The sequence below is a fragment of the Aotus nancymaae genome, unplaced genomic scaffold (assembly GCF_030222135.1).
Source record: "Aotus nancymaae isolate 86718 unplaced genomic scaffold, 86718_ANA_hifiasm-v0.15.2.pri h1tg000039l, whole genome shotgun sequence".
NCBI classification, from domain to species: domain Eukaryota; kingdom Metazoa; phylum Chordata; class Mammalia; order Primates; family Aotidae; genus Aotus; species Aotus nancymaae.
The window spans coordinates 13,522,501-13,541,098 of NW_026988453.1; the positions used below are offsets into that span (position 1 = coordinate 13,522,501).

General features: G+C 43.8%; 1 protein-coding gene across 2 annotated transcripts in view; it reads left to right on the plus strand.

The window, feature by feature from the left end:
* Positions 1 to 18,598, plus strand: part of HHAT (hedgehog acyltransferase) — a 359,060-nt gene that overhangs the window by 123,231 nt on the left and 217,231 nt on the right. For both annotated transcript variants that reach the window (XM_064360344.1, XM_064360345.1), the window contains one exon: positions 16,908 to 17,058. In XM_064360344.1, the coding sequence (XP_064216414.1) occupies positions 16,908 to 17,058 (151 nt within the window). The remainder of the gene's footprint in view (positions 1 to 16,907; positions 17,059 to 18,598) is intronic.

Below are 18,598 nucleotides of genomic sequence, written 5' to 3' on the forward strand. Positions count from 1 at the left end.
AATACTGTATTGTTAAAGACACCAATCACTGGGTTCTAGGAATAATGGGCTGATTGGGACTTAGGGATTGTGGGGTGTAAAACTTGTTCTAAAATGGTGTGACCTTGTTAAAAAGCAGAATATTTCTGCAGTTGTGTGATGGCTTTTCATTGAGCTTAGAATAAAGCCAGACTGTTCCTCCTTAAGAAAACACCATGTGGTCCGGCACCTGCCTCCGTGACGCATCTCCTCCCACCCTTGCCCCGGCCTCTGTGCTCCAGCGCTCTGGGCTTCCTGCTCATCTTCAGACAGAGCAAGCATGGTCCCACCGTGGGGCGCTTTTGTGAGCTGTTCCTTCAGGTTACAATGCTCTTGCCCTGCATCGTGCGACTTCTTGTCATTCCTATCTCTGCTTAAATGTCATGGCCCCAAAGAAGCTATTCTTGGTGACCCAAACAGAAACAGACAAGCAGCGTTCTACATCACCAGATTCGATTCTCTGCGTAGAGCTTGTCGCCATCTGGAATTTTACTTGTTTGCCTGCCTTCCGTCTCTGACTCTATGTTCACGGACGTAGGAACTTTATTGAACTTGTTCATCATGCTGTCCCCACTGCCTAAAACAGTAGATAGCTGGCAGGGTGCAGTGGCTCATGCCTGTAGTCCCAGCACTTTGGGAGGCTGAGGTGGTTGGATTACCTGAGGTCAGGAGTTTGAGACCAGCCTGATCAACATGGTGAAATCCTGTCTCTACTAAAAATGTAAAAATTAGCTGGGCGTGGTGGTGGGTGCTTGTAGTCCTAGCTACTTGGGAAGCTGAGGGAGGAGAATTACTTGAACCCAGTAGACAGAGGTTGCAGTGTGCTGAGATCAAGCCACTGCCCTCCAACCTGGGCAACAGAGTGAGACTCCATCTCAAAAAACAAACAAACAAAAAAAAACAAACAGTAGATAGCTAATAATTGACACTCAATAAATATGTGTTGAATATATGAGTAGTGCCCTCGGTCAGGCTAAATGCCTTTATATTTTGTTAAAAGCAAGTATCCTCAGGCTGGGCATGGTGGCTTACACCTGTAATTGCAGCACTTTGGGAGGCCAAGGTGGGTGGATCACCTGAGGTTGGGAGTTTGAGATCAGCCTGACCAACATAGAGAAACCTCATGTCTACTAATATACAAAATTAGCTGGGCATGGTGACACGTGCCTGTAATCTCAGCTAGTGGGGAGGCTGAGGCAGGAGAATCACTTGAACCCAGGAGGCAGAGATTGTGGTGAGCCAAGATTGTGCCATTGCACTCCAGCCAGAGCAACAAGAGCGAAACTCTGTCTCCCAAAAAAAAAAAAAAAAAAAAAAGTATCTTCAATAGACTCATTTGGGGTCTGAAGATCTATGCTTTAGTCTTAACCCCATATCCACTAATTCTGTGATACTGGAGAAACCACTTGTCATCTCTGAATCTCAGTGTTGTTATCTGTAAAATGAGAATCATACTAGTTTCACAGAGAACCCCATGCGATGGTTGAGGGGAGTAGCTGTGACGGTAGGTGTGCAATCTGTAAGCTTTTCAGCAAGTGGACTTTGTCACTACCTTTTTATTAGAAGCCATCACAGGAGACTACCTTAGAGTGCTTCCAAAGCTTGGAGAGAGGAAAAGTACAGCCCACTACAGAGAGAAGCCTTTACATCCGTGCACAATTGATTAGAAACGTGTATTTTGGTGGGCACTTGATTGGGGATAATTTAACTGCAGGCTTTAATCATACCCTTGGAAAGATTTTGCCAATCAATCAGAAAGGGAGTTGGTTTAGACAGAATTAGACAAGGAAGCATTCAGAAGGCAAATCCTGACAATTCCCAGTCAGGCATTGGCTGGGGAAGGATGCCCTGGTTAGCAATTTGTTTTGTGTTGTCCAGTGGCAGAATATTCCCGAGGAGGAGATAGGTGCCTCCATCTTTCAGAGCTTGAAGTCACTGAAGGTTCAGGTTCTTGAACCCCGGCCAGTGCCCTTGCCCTGATGTCTTCCTCACCAAGCACTCTCTGAGGGCATCACCTGACTTCTTAATGTGGCTGACCTAGAGAAGATAGGAGACCTCACGTTCTGGTAATACACATCTGTCTCCGTGAGCTGGGCTAATGTGTGTCTGTTCCTAGACACAGATCTGTCTCAGGTGCTGGCAGATCAGGCTTCTGACCCACAAAGTGGAGGACCCAGACCCTGGCTGGAGTGACTGTCGGCGTACAGCCACCTTGAAGAGGATGTAGCTGGGTGACCAGCTGCCCTGATCAGGGGCTCCCACTTGGTAGCGTAGCTTTTCATCTGCAATGTGGTCATATTTTCATTTGACCGTCTATTTGGTTAGAGATTCTTTTTTCTGAGACAGTCTTGTTCTGTTGCCAGCTCGATCTTGGCTCACTGCAGCCTCTGCCTCCCTGGTTCAAGCGATTCTCCTGACTCAGTTGCCCGAGTAGCTGGGACTACAGGTGCCCGCCACCATGCCCGGCTAATTTTTGTATTTTTAGTAGTGATGGGGTTTCACCATGTTGGCTAGGCTGGTCTTAACTTCTGACCTCAAGTGATCTGCCCACCTCAGCCTCCCAAACTGTTGGGATTGTAGGCGTGAGCTACCACACCCAGCAATTAGAGATTCTTGAATGTAATTATTGGTATTTTGTGTGTGCATGTGGGGGGTTTACCGGTCTTAGTGTAGTAGTTCAGGGTGGACATACTAGAAGGGGCCAGGAGGTGGCAGTGAAAGATAGCTAGTCATTTAAGCAATTCAAATTAGACCGAATTATATTAGCCTAATATTCAGCCTCTCCTGGGCAATTTACAAAGTATTGAAGTTGGAGGAGGCAGGATGGCTGTTGATTCTAGATCAGAGATTGTCTACCAAAGTAGCCATTCTCATCCCAGCTTTAATGATGTCCTTGAATCTTTTTACTTCAAACTGTTTGTCATTAAATTCTCCTGTGAAATTAAAAAAAAAATTCTCAACTTACTCTAGTTTTCAGATTTTATGTAGAACGTGTTTTTATATATAGGCTGTAGAACGATTGTCACTGATTTCAGCAGGGAGGGTCTCCCAAGCCCCTTAATTTCTAGATAGGGTGAGCCTGACTCTCTCTTCCCTAGATTGAGCGAGGCCCAGGCTATCCTAAGACATTTACTCCTAGGCCGCTTTTGCCCCTCACCTCGTGCTTCCATGGAATTGGTTCTGTTTGGGGATCATGTCACCATCCCCACTGGACATCAGCCTGCCTATCACGTGGCATTTGGCGATTTTTCTTGGTGGTTGTGTGTATCATGCGTGGCGATGCACACACCGTGAATGACACACAACCACCAACAAAAATCCATTTGGATGCAGCGTGTGTTGGAGGACTTTGATAAAGCTTTGGGAGGCAGTTCCACAAACAGCTTAAAATGGGTGGTCGGATCTCCTGGATCCCTCTGCCACGTCTGAAACTCAGACTCTGGCCATGCTGTTCCGTCTTCTCCATACAGCTTCTTGTTCTGCCTTTCTCCCCCGTAGGAAGAAAAATCATCCTCCACTTTTTCTTCTAAACGGACTGATCTTTCTAAAACACAAAACAAGTCATCTTCTTATGTGATTTCCCAGGTCTTCCACTATAAAGTTGTGCTTTGTAGCTGACAAGTGCGGCCCTTTCCTGTCGCTGAAGTCCTGTCAGCTGGATTTCCTCCCCAGCTGCCCTGGGATGGTTCATTTCTTCATGCTTTGTCTATGCCATTGGTTCAGGTTTTCTTTATCCAGTTAATGCCTCTAAAACATCTCACTTCTGAGTTGCTTCCCCTGAGCCCTCAGGTTTAGATGGAGCCCCCTCTCTGCTCCTTCCTGACTGTAATGAATTACTTTTCACTGGGAGAGAGAAGCTGAGTGTTTCAGTCCTAAACTGTCACCAGTTTTGTGACACAGGGCATATTAAGGGAGGCAAGAGGGGCTTGATGATTGTGAGGAGTTAAGTGCTAACCTTCCTCAAATGTAACTGTGGTCATTGAAAAAGTGATGGTCATTTAATGCACATCAATTCATCAAAGTTTCATTAAATCTTCATAAAGAAAATTCTACTCGCTAATTTACTCTCTAAATGTTGGGTGCCAGGTACTTTGTGGGGTCGCAGGTACAGAGAGGAAGTGGAGATTTCCAGCGGGGAGGATGCATCCACAGTTCTGGGATTCAGGGGGAATATCAAAGTTAGTGATAAGTATTTGGGATTCAACAGTGAGAATATGGCCATTAAAGCTCTTGGAAGGGTTTCAACTGTGGAAAATATATGGAGGGTGTGCGTAGATCATGGAGCCTTGGACACCTCCTGCTTTTCAAACATTTATTCTGTGAAAGGGAAGATGTTCTGAGTGTGACTTTCCTATTTGGAAGGATTAAAAAATTATTTTATGTCTTAAATTCTTTTTGAGATGGAGTCTTGCTCTGTTGCTGAGGCTGTAGTGCAGTGGTGCGATCTCAGCTCGCTGCAACCTCCGCCTCCCAGGTTCAAGGAATTCTCTTTCCTCAGCCTCCTAAGTAGCTGAGATTACAGGTGCCTACCACCACGCCAGGCTAATTTTTGTGTTTTTGGTAGAGATGAGTTTTCACCATGTTGGCCTGGCTGGTCTCGAACTCCTGACCTCAGGTGATCCACCTGCCTTGGCCTCCCAAAGTGCTGGGATTACAGGCGTGAGCCACTGCACCTAGCCATATCTTTTATAATTGGTATATTTTAAATATTTTTTTTTACATACTCTAAGGACTGTGACAATAGCAGAGGGCACATTTTATAATGAATCTACGTATTAAATAAATATATACATAAATATATAAACATCTGTTCCCTGGGATGTTAGCAGATTTGAAAATTAGCTGAGGATTTATCCTTTGAGGGAGCTTTGATTACTGGCAGTAACTTTTTTCTCTGCTGCTACTCCTTACGCTAGGGAATAGGGTAGTGGTAAGTTTTGTTAAAAGTTGTAGCACGCTTTGTGGAGGTATTTATTTGAGCAGAACTCTGCAGGGAAGCTTGGAGCTTGCTTTCTCTAGTAGGGGTATGAGATTGGGTCTGAGTGACCACTGACCTTCAGTCTCAAGCGAGCAGAGCGTTGTTTCTTCAGTTAAGTTGTGCTTTGCAAAATGATGGCAGTCTATAGCTGATAAAATTAAAGGTCACTTCTGTGGCACAAGATTTCTCCTTGAAACTCCCTGAATGTTCTTTTTTTTTTTTGGATAACTCGGTGATTAATGTCAGGATGGATTTGGAACATTACCTTTGAAATTCTGCCATAGAACAAACAGATGGAGTGAGAGAGTGCCTTTTTTCTTTTCTATACGTGAAAATCAGAAAATATTAATGAAATTAGTATTTGGAAGCTTAAAGCAACAGAAGGGTAATCTCTATTTTTCCAAGAAAACTGCTATTCACACTTTGAAATATCTTCATATTTATTTATTTGGAAACAGGGTCTCACCCTGTTAGGTAGGCTGGGGTGCAATGGTGTGACCGTAACTCACTATAGCCTTGAACTCTTGGGCTCAAGTGATCCTCCTACCTCAGCGTCCCATGTAGCTAGGGCTATGGACATGCCTGACCATGCCTGGCTAATTTTTAAATGATTTATAGAGACACGGTTTTGCTGTGTTGCCCAGGCTGGTCTCCAACTTGTGGTCTTCAGTGATCCTTCTGCCTCAGCCTCCCAAAACGTAATAAATCTTTTAAAATGGGAAAACAAAGTAGGATGTGGATCTTCCAAGTTAGATCTCTAAGACTTGACTGGGCATAATTTTCTAGTACTTGTTTTATATGTAGATTTCAGGTCTCTGGCTCAGATACTAAACCAGAATCTTCCAAGGAGAGGCTAGGATTCGCTCTGATGAACTGTTATCCCAGAAGGCGTTTAGGACGCAGATAAATTCCAGAAATGCTGTTGTAGTTGCTAAACATCACCGCGGACATCTTGCTGTAGGAAGACATTATTCTTCGCTGGCTGCCAGTTTCCAGCGATCTAAGGGCTGATAAGCTAATTGATTATTCTGATCCTTGGCATTCTCCCCCTTCCCCTCCTGTAATTGGCCTCTCCATTTTTCCATGTTTCATGTTTTCTATGCACCAAGGCTGAGCAAGGAGGTGGGATTGAGCTGAGATAAGCCCATTTTGCTCACTGCCACCTGCACACGCGTTTGGTTGGTGGTGAGGAGGAAGTTAAGTATTCAGGGTTCCCGTGAGGGCTCTCAGTGCCTCCCCTTTTAGAACATCGTAATCTGGAAGATTAAAACTGTAAATGTAGAATTAACCCCAATGTATTTATCACCCAGGTCCAACAATTGTCAACTCCTGGCCAGTTTTCTTGGTCTGTACTCTCTCCCATATTGTTTTGAAGCAAATCCCAGACATCTTACTATCTACTAAAATTTCAGTAGTATCTCTAAAAGATAAGCACTCTTAGGTTCTTTTGAACTTCAGAATCTTCTAAGAAAACAGAAAATGGCAGACTGGAACTCTACCCTAACTAGGCAGAGCCTAGGATTAAGGGGAGCAAAGACAGTGACTTAATGGTTTTTCTTTAAAAGCTCGAAAAGTTAACATTTCTTCAATTCATGATTGAAAGGTGCTTCTCTACGGCAAATCCATGGTAAATCCGGGTATATGAGTTTACGGGAGAAAAGAGCTTTAGCAAGGGCTTTGAGAGTGAGCGAGGAGGTAGAAAAGTGAGAATAATTGAAAGTTAGTTGTTCTTGGCAAAGATTATAATGAAGCTTTGTGGAATGTACATTAGAGTCCTTTTCAAAAGACGGAACTGTTGACTGGTTGGAGATTAAAAGCGTGTCTCCTAAGTGTAAGTGATGAGTTTTTTTAGCTCAGTGTTTAAATACCAACTGTTGTTGAAATAACGCCTGTGCACCTATCTAAATGGTAATGAAAGGCCAGCAAAGTTATCCATTTGCTTTTTCTCATTCTGCAACATAACAGTGAGAGGAAAGGGATAAGACATTGGACATCTGATACTTGTTTTGAAAGTTGGGGAGACAAACATGGCAGTCAGCATAAGATTCTTTTCTTTTTCCACTCTTTCGAGGTATTAAACATTCTAAGCTTTGTTAAGTTACAGTAGAAAAATTTTTTTTATGAATTTTCTCCTTGGATTAGAATCCTGAGGTTATTTAAAATTAATGCAGTATGAACCTAAAGCTATTCTGGGATTTACTACTGTGGAACTTGACTGTTCAATTACAGATATTCTGTGTAGTGTGAAGATAATTTCATGGTGCATGCTTGCAGAATGGAAGAGATGCCTGCTTCATGTGCTGTTATAAATATATACTGAAACGTAGCAAGTTGCAGCACAGTTATTTAAAACACCGACTATTCCCTGCCTTCCCTTTCCCCCTTTCTTCCCTTCACCCAGTCCCCTCAGAATACCACGATCTTTGTTCATTCTTACCTAATGCATTATTATGCTCAGGTAAGTTGGTGAACAGGTAACTTCTTAGGTGCGGAAAATAGTTGTGTCTCTCTTTTAAGCCTAAGTTGACATATGGAAATCTGAAGTTGTTGGATACTTTGGGGAGGCAATTATTTGCTTTCTAAAGGGATTCTTTGCTTTTTGAGGGATTTGCAATAGAATCCTTTAATTAGTAGTTAATTTCCAATTCATTCTGCACATAGTTTTTATAGAGCACTTTTAGGCAGAGTGAGTGATGGACTGTATTTGTTTTCATGCTGCTGTTAAAGACATACCTGAAACTGGGAACAAAAGGAGGTTTAATTGGACTTACATACAGTTCCACATGGCTGGAGAGGCCTCAGAATCTTGAAGGGAGGCGAAAGTCACTTACATGGCGGTGCCAAGAGAAAAATGAGGAAGAAGCAAAAGCGGAGACCCCTGAGAAACCCATCAGATCTCATGAGACTTACTCTCATGAGAATAGCATGGAAAAGACCGGCTCCCATGATTCAGTTGCCTCCCCCGGGTCCCTCCCACAACACATGGGAATTCTGGGAGACACAATTCAAATAGAGTTTTGGGTGGGGACACAGTCAAACCATATCATGGACTCTGTCTGAAAATGTGCGTTTTAGAATTTTCAAGACATTTTGCCCTGTGTAAAGCTCCCTTCTTGTCCCACATTATTTCATTAAGTCTTTCATGGCTATGTGGATGGAGTATTACTTTGCTTCTGCTGTGTGAAGTCTTCTTCCCTGTATTTCTTGAATCAAGTACAAGATGATGTTGGTAGGTGGTATCCTGAGGAAGAAGATGGGAAAATAGGATTTAATATTCTACCTACGTAAATTGTCTCCCCCAGAAACACATCTTTTCTTTAAAGAGGGGAATTTTGGTGGTTTGAACCCTTGTAAGAAGAAATTTTCCAAAACTAGATTTTTCCATGTCTAACATGTTCAAAGAGTAGGCACTCTGGGAAGGAAACTCTCCTTTCGCTTTCCGAGTTAATAATCACTCATGGTGACCTTGAGGGGATCAGTCTGGTGTTACAGAAAAAGAAGAAACAGTTACCTGGGAGAGTGTTAGTTCGTGGTTGCCCAGTCTAGAGCCCTTTCTACAGATCACTGGTTCCTCTCATTTAAGGACAAAGCAAGGGAGGATGTTGGGAGGCCAGGAGGTGGTTTGGATGCAGCGGTTGGAGCCCCTTTTGGGGCTGACTCTTGTCCTTGACTGAGATTACCTCTGGGAGCATCTGAAAGGTTTCCCAAGCTTGATGGTCCTTGGTACACTAAATGCCTGTCTTCTTATCCTGTCTTTCACGTCACCTGCCCTTCATAGCAGAAAAAGGCATCTCTCATTGTGCCTGTGTTTCTCTGACCTCGTATTAGTCAGCTTGAAACGACTCAGAAAGAGCAAATCTGTTCACCTGGAGTCGCTCACCACAATGCACTACCCCTCGTTTGCTCTCAAATATCTTTGCATACAGTGTGCTCCTTGAGGCTGGATTTTCTGAAGACCTTTGGAGCTCTTTCCCCGTTTTTAAATTTTTTTTTTTTTTTCCTGCTTGAAATACCCTCTGTTGGCTCCCTTTAACAACACCCTGGTCTGCTTCACACAGACCCTCTTCCCCGTCTGGGCTCAGAGTTGCACATGAATCCAGCAAACGTGCTGACTTGAACGCAGCTGACCTGATCCAAGTTCCAACCCTGCCACTTAGTAGTGTGTGATCTTTGGCAAATTTTATAACCTTTCTGAGTCCAGTTCTGTAAAATGGGGAGTAATAATAGTTCTTATCACTGAGAGAATGGAGCAAACACTGGTTTCTCCATCCTTAGTTCAAGAAATAAAATATTACAACATGGTTGAAGCCCAATTGGGTTCCCTCCTGACTGCGTTTCCCACCCTGCCTCTCAATAGCAGCGAGTCGTGAATTTGGTGTTTTTATTCTGTTGACACTTTTGCTGCTTGTGTGACTGTTGTTTTACGTGGTGTAGGTAAGTAAGATGACCCGTGAGATGAGATGGAACTGTCAGAGAAGCCACGTGTGATGGGTGAGTGGATCCCACTCTAACAATTGTGCAAAGCCCCAGCCTAGCTCTCATCAGGAGAGCACCGGGTTTTGGCTTGTCCCCTTCTGTTTGGCTGCTGTCCCTCCAGGCCTGTTGACGCACCCAAGGAGCACAGCCTGGCCTCTATGCACAGCCTGGTTTCTTTGCATTGTTTTGTGCCTTCAAGCAGAAAGGAAAGGAATTACGCAGCCAGAAGTTTATAGCCCTAAATCACCCTCTAGCCAACTTGAGTCTGTTCTGCTTCATTTTGCCAACATCTGCTTTGCTTGTTTCCAGTTTTGGGGTTGTGATTAATGTTCCTCCAGCCTCTCTGACTTGGTGCCTTTTTTCCCCTTCATCTCCCTCCCTCCCTGGTTTGGTCTTCCTTACTCTGAACACTCAGTCTTTGCATTTCCTAGACTCAGCCCTAGAGCCTCTGCTGTGAACTGCTCACCGGCCAGATGCAGCCGGGTTCCTGGGACCACCCCCTTTCTGAGAACCAGACGGTCAACCGCTAGGCGTGCGTGGCCTTGCTGTCAACATGCACAACTAAATGTTTAGAGTATATTATTACTGTACTATGAGTAGGGGATTTTGTGATAGACTGTGCACAGGCAGGTGCATCACAGGTATCCACCTTAGTCAGATTCAGCTCAGGATCTCGTAGCGGATGAGTCTGAACTACGAGATTCCGACCATTTCTCCTTCAGCAGGCGGGTGACTGCTGAGCTCAGAAGTGGGGACTCTGCCTGCTCCCTGGTAAAGCTGCTTCTAGCTCTAGAGGTTTAGGCTGAATTGAAATGACAGCAGTTGATGTACTTCGTTCATCCAGAATCCAATGCTAGAGATGACTGCATTCTTTCGCTTCTTCGGCCACTCTGGCTGGGCAAGCTTTATACAAGGCATCCCCTGTGCCTCTCCCCCACACGCCACTCCTCCTCCTGGGCTGTGGTACTTGTCGCTCTGGAGAACGTGGCAGCCGTTCTCAGTTCTGCCCACGATCTCACTCCCTTCCCCCACCAGTCACATTTACTGAGTTTGGTTTTCTGGGCGCTGATCCATCTCCTCCTGACCAAGCACGTTACGGAACTCCTGGGGGCAATAGCTCCCTTTTGTTCGGTGTCTCTACAGAGCCATCATGGTGACTCTTAGCACCGGTGTTGACCACCCCAGGACATTAGCTTCTCTTCCTCCTTCACCCCTAGCTGGGAGGGAAAATCTCCAAGTCTCCGCTGTGGCACTTGTACCTTTTGTTGAGGTTCCTAGTGTGTATTCTGCTTGATTTGTCTTTATATTTCCAGTACTTACCCCAGATCTTACATATGGGAGGTTCTTGTAAATAACCTTATATGGGAAAAAACTTACTTAAAAAAAAAAATCTAAGCTTCCTGAAGCTACAAAGCTTTAATCACAAAAAAGTTAAGCAAAATCTAGAGTAGGTTTGATGTGAACAAAGTAAATTATTATTACTTTTTTTATTGCATCTTAGGTTTTGGGGTACATGTGAAGAACGTGCAAGGTTGTTGCATAGGTGCATATGTGGCAGTGTGATTTGCTGCCTTCCTCCCCTTCACCTATATGTGGCATTTCTCCCCATGCTATCTCTCCCCAACTCCCCACCCCCGCTGTCCCCCCCACTCCCCCACAACAGACCCCAGTGTATAGTGCTCCCCTCCCTGTGTCCATGTGTTCCCATTGATCAACACCCGTCTATGAGTTAGAACATGCGATGTTTGATTTTGTGTTCTTGTGTCAGTTTGCTGAGAATGATGGTTTCCAGGTTCATCCATGTCCCTACAAAGGACGCTAACTCATCGTTTTTGATGGCTGCATAATATTCCATGGTGTATATGTGCCACATTTTAGAAAAGGTCCAGGTGAGAGGTCAGGCCATGGATGTAAGCAGGAGCCCAAGATAGACTGGAGGTGAGAGCATGGGGAGAGTCAGGGGACACAAGCTGGTAAAGGCAGATACAGCATACTTCCTGAAGCTGAGGGAAGTGGGCGCCCATGCCTGACACACACGATGAGACTTGGAAGGTTTTGCCTAGGTTTTCTTCTAGGGTTTTTATGGTGTTAGGTCTTATGCTTCAATTGTCAATCCATCTGGAGTTAATTTTTGTATAAGGTGTAAGAATGGGATCCAGTTTCAGCTTTCTGCATATGGCTAGCCAGTTTTCCCGACACCATTTATTAAATAGGGAATCCTGTCTCCGTTGCTTGTTTTTGTCAGGTTTGTCAAAGATCAGATGATTGTAGTTGTGTGGCATTGTTTCTGAGGCCTCTGTTCTGTTCCATTGGTCTATATCTCTGCTTTGGTAACAGTACCATGCTGTTTTGATTACTGCAGCCTTGTAATATTGTTTGAAGTCAAGTAGCGTGATGCCGCCAGCTTTGTTCTTTTTGCTTAGGATTGTCTTGGCTATGCGGGCTCTTTTTTGGTTCTATATGAAGTTTAAGGTGATTTTTTTTTTCCAATTCTGTAAAGAAAGTCATTGGTAGCTTGATGGGGATAGCATTGAATCTATAAATTACTTTGGGCAGTATGGCCATTTTCACGATATTGATTCTTCCTAACCATGAACATGGAATGTTTTTCCATCTGTTTGTGTCCTCTCTTATTTCCTTGAGCAGTGGTTTGTAGTTCTCCTTGAAGAGGTCCTTTACATCCCTTTTTAGTTGTATTCCTAGGTGTTTTATTCTCTTTGTAGCAATTGTGAGTGGGAGTTGACTCATGATTTGGCTCTCTGTTAGTCTGTTATTGGTGTATCTGGTGTCTGTTATTGGAATGCTTGTGATTTTTGCACATTGACTTTGTATCCTGAGACTTTGCTGAAGTTGCTTATCATCTTAAGGAGATTTTGGGCTGAGATGATGGGGTCTTCTAAATGTAAAATTATGTTGTCTGCAAATAGAGAAAATTTGACTTCCTCTTTTCCTAATTGAATACGCTTTATTTCTTTTTGTTGCCTGATTGCCCTGACCAGAACTTCCAATACTATGTTGAATAGGAGTGGTGAGAGAGGGCATCCTTGTCTTCTGCCAGTTTTCAAAGGGAATGCTTATAGTTTTTGCCCATTCAGTATGATATTGGCTGAGGGTTTGTAATAAATAGCTTTTATGATTTTGAGATATGTTCCATCAATACCTAGTTTATTGAGAGTTTTTAGCATAAAGCGCTGTTGAATTTTGTAGAAGGTCTTCTCAGCGTCTATTGAGATGATCATGTGGTTTTTGCCTTTGGTTGTGTCTATGTGGAGGATTACGTTTATAGATGTACATATGTTGAACCAGCCTTGCATCCCAGGGATGAAGCCGACTTGATTGTAATGGATGAGCTTTTAGATGTGCTGTTGAATTCCGTTTGCTGGTATTTTATTGAGGATTTTTGCATCAATGTTCATCATGGATATTGGCCTGAAATTTTCTTTTTAGTTGTGTCTCTGTTAGGTTTTGGTATCAGGATGATGTTGGTCATAGAATGAGTGAGGGAATATTCCCTCTTTTTGTATTGTTTGGAATAGTTTCAGAAGGAATGGTACCAGCTCCTCTTTGTACCTCTGGTAGAACCAGCTGTGAAACTATCTGGTCCTGGTCTTTTTTTGTTTGGTAGGCTATTAATTGCTGCCTCAATTTCAGACCTTGTTATTGGTCTATTGAGAGATTAACTCCTTCCTGGTTTAGTCTTGGGAGGGTGTAAGTGTCCAAGAATTTATCCATTTCTTCTAGATTCACTGGTTTATTTGCATAGAGGTGTTTGTAGTAATCTCTGGTAGTTTGTATTTCTGTGGGATCGGTGGTGATATCCCCTTTATTATTTTTTATTGCATTGATTCGATTCTTCTCTTTTTTATTAATCTGGCTAGCACTCTATTTTGTTGGTCTTTTCAAAAAACCAGCTCCTGGATTTGGTTTTTTTTGAAGGGTTTTTGTGTCTCTATCTCCTTCAGTTCTGCTCTGATCTTAGTTATTTCTTGTCTTCTGCTTTTGAATTTGTTTGCTCTTGCTCCTCTAGTTCTTTTAATTGTGACATTAGGGTGTTAATTTTAGATCTTTCCTTGCTTCTCTTGGGGGAATTTAGTGCTATAAATTTCCCTCTAGACACTGATTTAAATGTGTCCCAGAGATTCTGGTACGTTGTGTCTTATATCTTTATTTCTGCCTTCATTTCATTATTTATCCAGTAGTCATTCAGGGGCAGGCTGTTTAGTTTCCAGTTGTGGGGTTTTGAGTGAGTTTCTTTACCCTGAGTTCTAATTTGATTGCACTGTGTCTGAGAGACTGTTTGTTATGATTTCTTTTCTTTTGCATTTGCTAAGGAGTGATCTACTTCCAATTATTGGTTAATTTTAGAGTAGGTGTGATGTGGTGCTGAGAAGAATGTATATTCTGTGGATTTGGGGTGGAGAGTTCTGTAGATATCTACTGGGTCCACTTGGTCCAGAGCTGAGTTCAAGTCCTGGGTATCCTTATTAATTTTCTGTCTTCTTGATCTGTCTAATATTGTCAGTGGCATGTTAAAGTCTCCCACCATTATTGTGTGGGAGTCTAAGTCTCTTTGTAGGTCATTAAGAACTTGCTTTATGTATCTGGGTGCCCCTGTATTACGTGCGTATATATTTAGGATAGTTAGCTCTTCTTGTTGCATTGATTCCTTTTAATATTTGTTGGTTTAAAGTCTGTTTTATCAGAGACTAGGATTGCAACCCCTGCCTTTTTTTTGCTCTCCATTGGTTGGTAAATATTCCTCCATCCCTTTATTTTGAGCCTATGTGTGTCTTTGCATGTGAGATGGGTCTCCCTAATACAGCACACAAATGGGTCTTGACTCTTTATCCCATTTGCCAGTCTGTGTCTTTTGATTGGGGCATTCAGCCCATTTACATTTAAGGTTAATATTGTCATATGTGAATTTGATCCTGCCATTTTGATGCTAGCTGGTTGTTTAGCCCATTAGTTGATGCATTTTCTTCATTGTGTCGATGGTCTTTACAATTTGGTACGTTTTTGCAGTGGCTGGTAATCGTGGTTCCTTTCCGTGTTTAGTGCTTCCTTCAGGAGCTCTTGTAAGGCAGGGTTGGTGGTGATGAAATCTCTCAGCAGTTGCTTTTCTGTAAAGGATTTTATTTCTCCTTTGCTTATGAAGGTTAGTTTGGCTGGATGTGAAAATCTAGGTTGAAAATTCTTTTCTTTAAGGATGCTGGATATTGGCCCCCACTCTCTTCTGGCTTGTAGTTTCTGCTGAGAGATCTGCTGTGAGTCTGATGGGCTTCCCTTTGTGGATAACCCGACCTTTCTCTCTGGCTGCCCTTAGCACTTTTTCCTTCATTTCAACCCTGGTGAATCTTACGATTACGTGCCTTGGGGTTGCTCTTCTTGAAGATCTTTGTGGTGTTCTCTGTATTTCCTGAATTTGAATGTTGTCCTGCCTTGCTAGGTTGGGGAAGTTCTCCTGGATAATATCCTGAAGAGTGTTTTCCAGCTTGGTTTCATTTTCCCCGTCACATTCAGGTACACCAATCAACTGTAGATTTGGTCTTTTCACATAATCCCATATTTCTTGGAGGCTTTGTTCATTTCTTTTCACTCTTTTTTCTATAATCTTGACTTCTCACTTTTATTTCATTGAGTTGATCTTCAATCTCTGATATCCTTTCTTCTGCTTGATTGATTTGGCTGTTGAAACTTGTGTATGTTTCACAAAATTGTTGTGCTGTGTTTTCCAGCTCCATCAAGTCTTTTATGTTCTTCTCTAAGCTGGTTATTCTAATTAGGATTTCATCTAACCTTTTTTCAAGGTTCTTAGCTTCCTTGCATTGGGTTAGAACATGCTCCTTTAGCTTGGAGAAGTTTGTTATTACCCACCTTCTGAAGCCTGCTTCTGTGACTTTGTCAAACTCATTCTCCATCCAGTTTTGTTCCCTTGCTGGTGAGGAGCTGTGATCCCTTGGAGGAGGAGAGGCTGGTTTTTGGCAGTTTCAGCCTTTTTGCACTAGTTTCTTCCCATCTTCATGGATTTATCTACCTTTGGTCTTTGACGTTGGTGACTTTTGACTTTTGATGGGGTCTCTGAGTGGACGTCCTTTCTGTTGATGTTGAAGCTATTTCTTTCTCGTTGTTAGTTTTCCGTCTAACAGTCAGGCCCATCTGCTGGAGTTTGCTGGAGGTCCACTCCAGACCCTGCTTGCCTGGGAATCACTGTGGGGGCTGCAGAACAGCGAAGGTTGCTGCCTGTTCCTTCTCTGGTAGCTTCGTCCCAGAAGGGTACCCACCAGATGTCAGCCAGAGCTCTCCTGTATGACGTGTCTCCCAGTCAGGATAAATGGGGGTCAGGGAGCCACTTGAGGAGGCAGTCTGTCCCTTATCAGAGCTCAAGTGCAGCGCTCAGAGATCCTTTACTCCCTTCAGGGCTGCCGGGCAGGGAAGTTTAAATCTGCTGAAGTGGATCCCACAACCGCCCCTTTTCCCAGGTGTTCGGTCCCAGGAAGATGGGGGTTTTATTTACAAATTCCTGATGGGGTGCTGCCTTTTTTCAGCGATGCCTTGCCCAGCAAGAAGGGAGTCTAGTGACAGTCTGCCTGCAGAGGCCTAGCTGAGCTGCCATTGATTCCACCCATTTGCTGTGTAAACTTCCTGGAGACTTTACACAGGCAAGGTTAAAACTACCTACCTGAGCCTAGCAAGGACCGATGCCCCCTCCCCACACCAAGCTTGAATGTCCCAGGTTGATCTCAGACTGCCGTGCTGGCTGTGAGAATTTCAAGCCAGTGGATCTTAGTGTTCTGGTCTTTGTGGGGGTGGGACCCACTGAGCCAGATCACTTGGCTCCCTGGCTTCAGCACCCCCACTTTTTTTTTTTCCCCAAGGGAATGAGTGGTTCTGTCTCACTGGCATTCCAGGTGCCACTAGGGTATATAAAAGAAAAACTGCTGGAGCTAAAACAGCTGCCCAGTTTTGTGCTGGAAACCCGGGGCACTGGTGGTGTAGGCACTGGAGAGAATCTCCTGAAGACCACGGGAAAAGCACAGTGTCTTGGCCAGAGTGTCGGGAAAGGTCCCTAATGGCTGCCCTTGGCTAGGAGAGGGAGTTCTCCGGCCCCTTGCGATGCCCCACCCTGCTGCAGCTCACCCTCCTTGGACTGTACCCACTGTCTAACAAGTCCCAATGAGATGAACCTGGTTCCTCAGTTGGAAACGTGGAGCTCACTCGCCTTCTGGTTTGCTCTTGCTGGGAACTGTGGACTGGAGATGGCCAAACTGTTCCTATTTGGCCATCAGAGTATTTTTGTAAAATGTGTGAGTTGAGGGGAGGAAGGGGTGGGTGGAGAAGCAGGGCAGCTGGCATAGCTCCTGGGGTGTTGGTCTCCTGCAGGAAACTTCTGTGACCCTCATCCGTGTTTCTGACTGGCCTGTTTGCCTTTCAGGAGGACTGGCGTTAGCTCAGGTGCTCTTTTTCTACGTGAAGTACCTGGTGCTGTTCGGTGTACCAGCTCTGCTCATGCGCCTGGATGGACTCACTCCGCCCGCCCTCCCTCGCTGTGTGAGCACCGTGTGCAGTTTCACCGGGATGTGGAGGTCAGTCGCTGAGTTTGCTACAGTTGATCGGGAGTGTCCAGTGGGAGGAACATGGCTGGACCAGCCTCAAAGGCTTTGGGCTACCTTTCTCTCCCTGCCCCTAGCTCAAGCCGAATTTGGCATCCATTTCTTCATCCTACTGACAGGACGACAGTCCATGCTTTCTGGGTCTCTCATGATTACGATCAGTCTATGAAGACAGGTGAGATAAGAAAGTTTCTCTGTGAGTCTGTGTACCCATCGATGTGCAAAGGGTTATGTTTGAAGCGGTTTCTTACTAACTTGGGAAAGGCTACTGTATTTTGATTTTGTAATTGCTTCCTTTTTTTCTTGAAAGCGACATTAGTATATGTGAGACTGTTGATTAAGAAAAACAGACTCAGGATAATAGCCTAGGCCAGTGTAGCAGGATACTATTTACTAAATCTCTCTCTGTTTCATTTTTCTTATCTCTTAATCAGTAGTAAAGATAATCCCGGTCTCCAGGAGTTGTTTTGAAGTTTACCTAATCTTCAGTAATAAGGATTAGCTTTAACCCTGTGTTATTCCTATGCTCAGTGGACATGATAGACACTTTTTCTGAAATTTTCTTACTTTTCTAGATTTTGACCTGTAGTCTTATGGTTGATCTGGAGTCTTTTTTTCCTTAGTCCCCCGCCATTTCAGATTGTCGTTTTCAACGTGATGGACTTAACGCTGTGTTTGTCTTATCACTTCCAGAGTATAACAAGTGACAGGATTGCGTCTGCAATTGCAAACCTAGTGGAGGGACCTCAGGGTCAGCACTGGTACAGCCATGGGGGTTGGTGCCCCATCCATGTGGCTCATTCCTTTTTAATTTTTGAGACAAGTTCATGCTATGTTTCCCAGGATAGTCTCGAACTCTGGACTAGATCCTTCTACCTCAGTCCCCTAGTAGATGGGATCATGGGTTTATTCATTCTTAAATTTCATCTCTGTAGGCAAAAAACCCAAGACACAGGTAGGGGAAGAGCTCAGTAAATATTGCCGTACCTAATGTGTCTGTTCAAAAGGAGTTGGGTAGCATTCCACATTCTAGTTTTTCATAATGACTTATTACAGATGTTGAATTTATCGTAGCCTCTCTAAATACATTTTATTTTTGGTCAGGTTGGCTTGTTGGAGTGAGAACTTTCATATGGTGATTGCAAGGAATGTCAAGTAATGGCTTTGATTTGTCCTTACTTCATCAAATACCACGGGTTGCCCTGTTTTAATGGCAAGATGGGGGAATGTTGGCAAACAGGTGGTCTCTAACTAGAAGGCCAGGGAGTGGTTTTTGTTGAAAAGATGATCCTAGCTGGAAGGCTCTGTTAACTTTTGATCTACTCATCAAAGTAACTTACTGAGTCAATAGGTTGGGACCCAGCATGATTTGGGAACATGTCACAAGTGTCTGGTGTGAACTTGGCACAGTCCCTCTGCCTACTCAGTGGGAATGCTTGTACTCACGCATTTCTTGGGAAGCACATTCTCCTATAAGGCTTCTCTGGTATTGGCTGGCATGATAAAACCATAA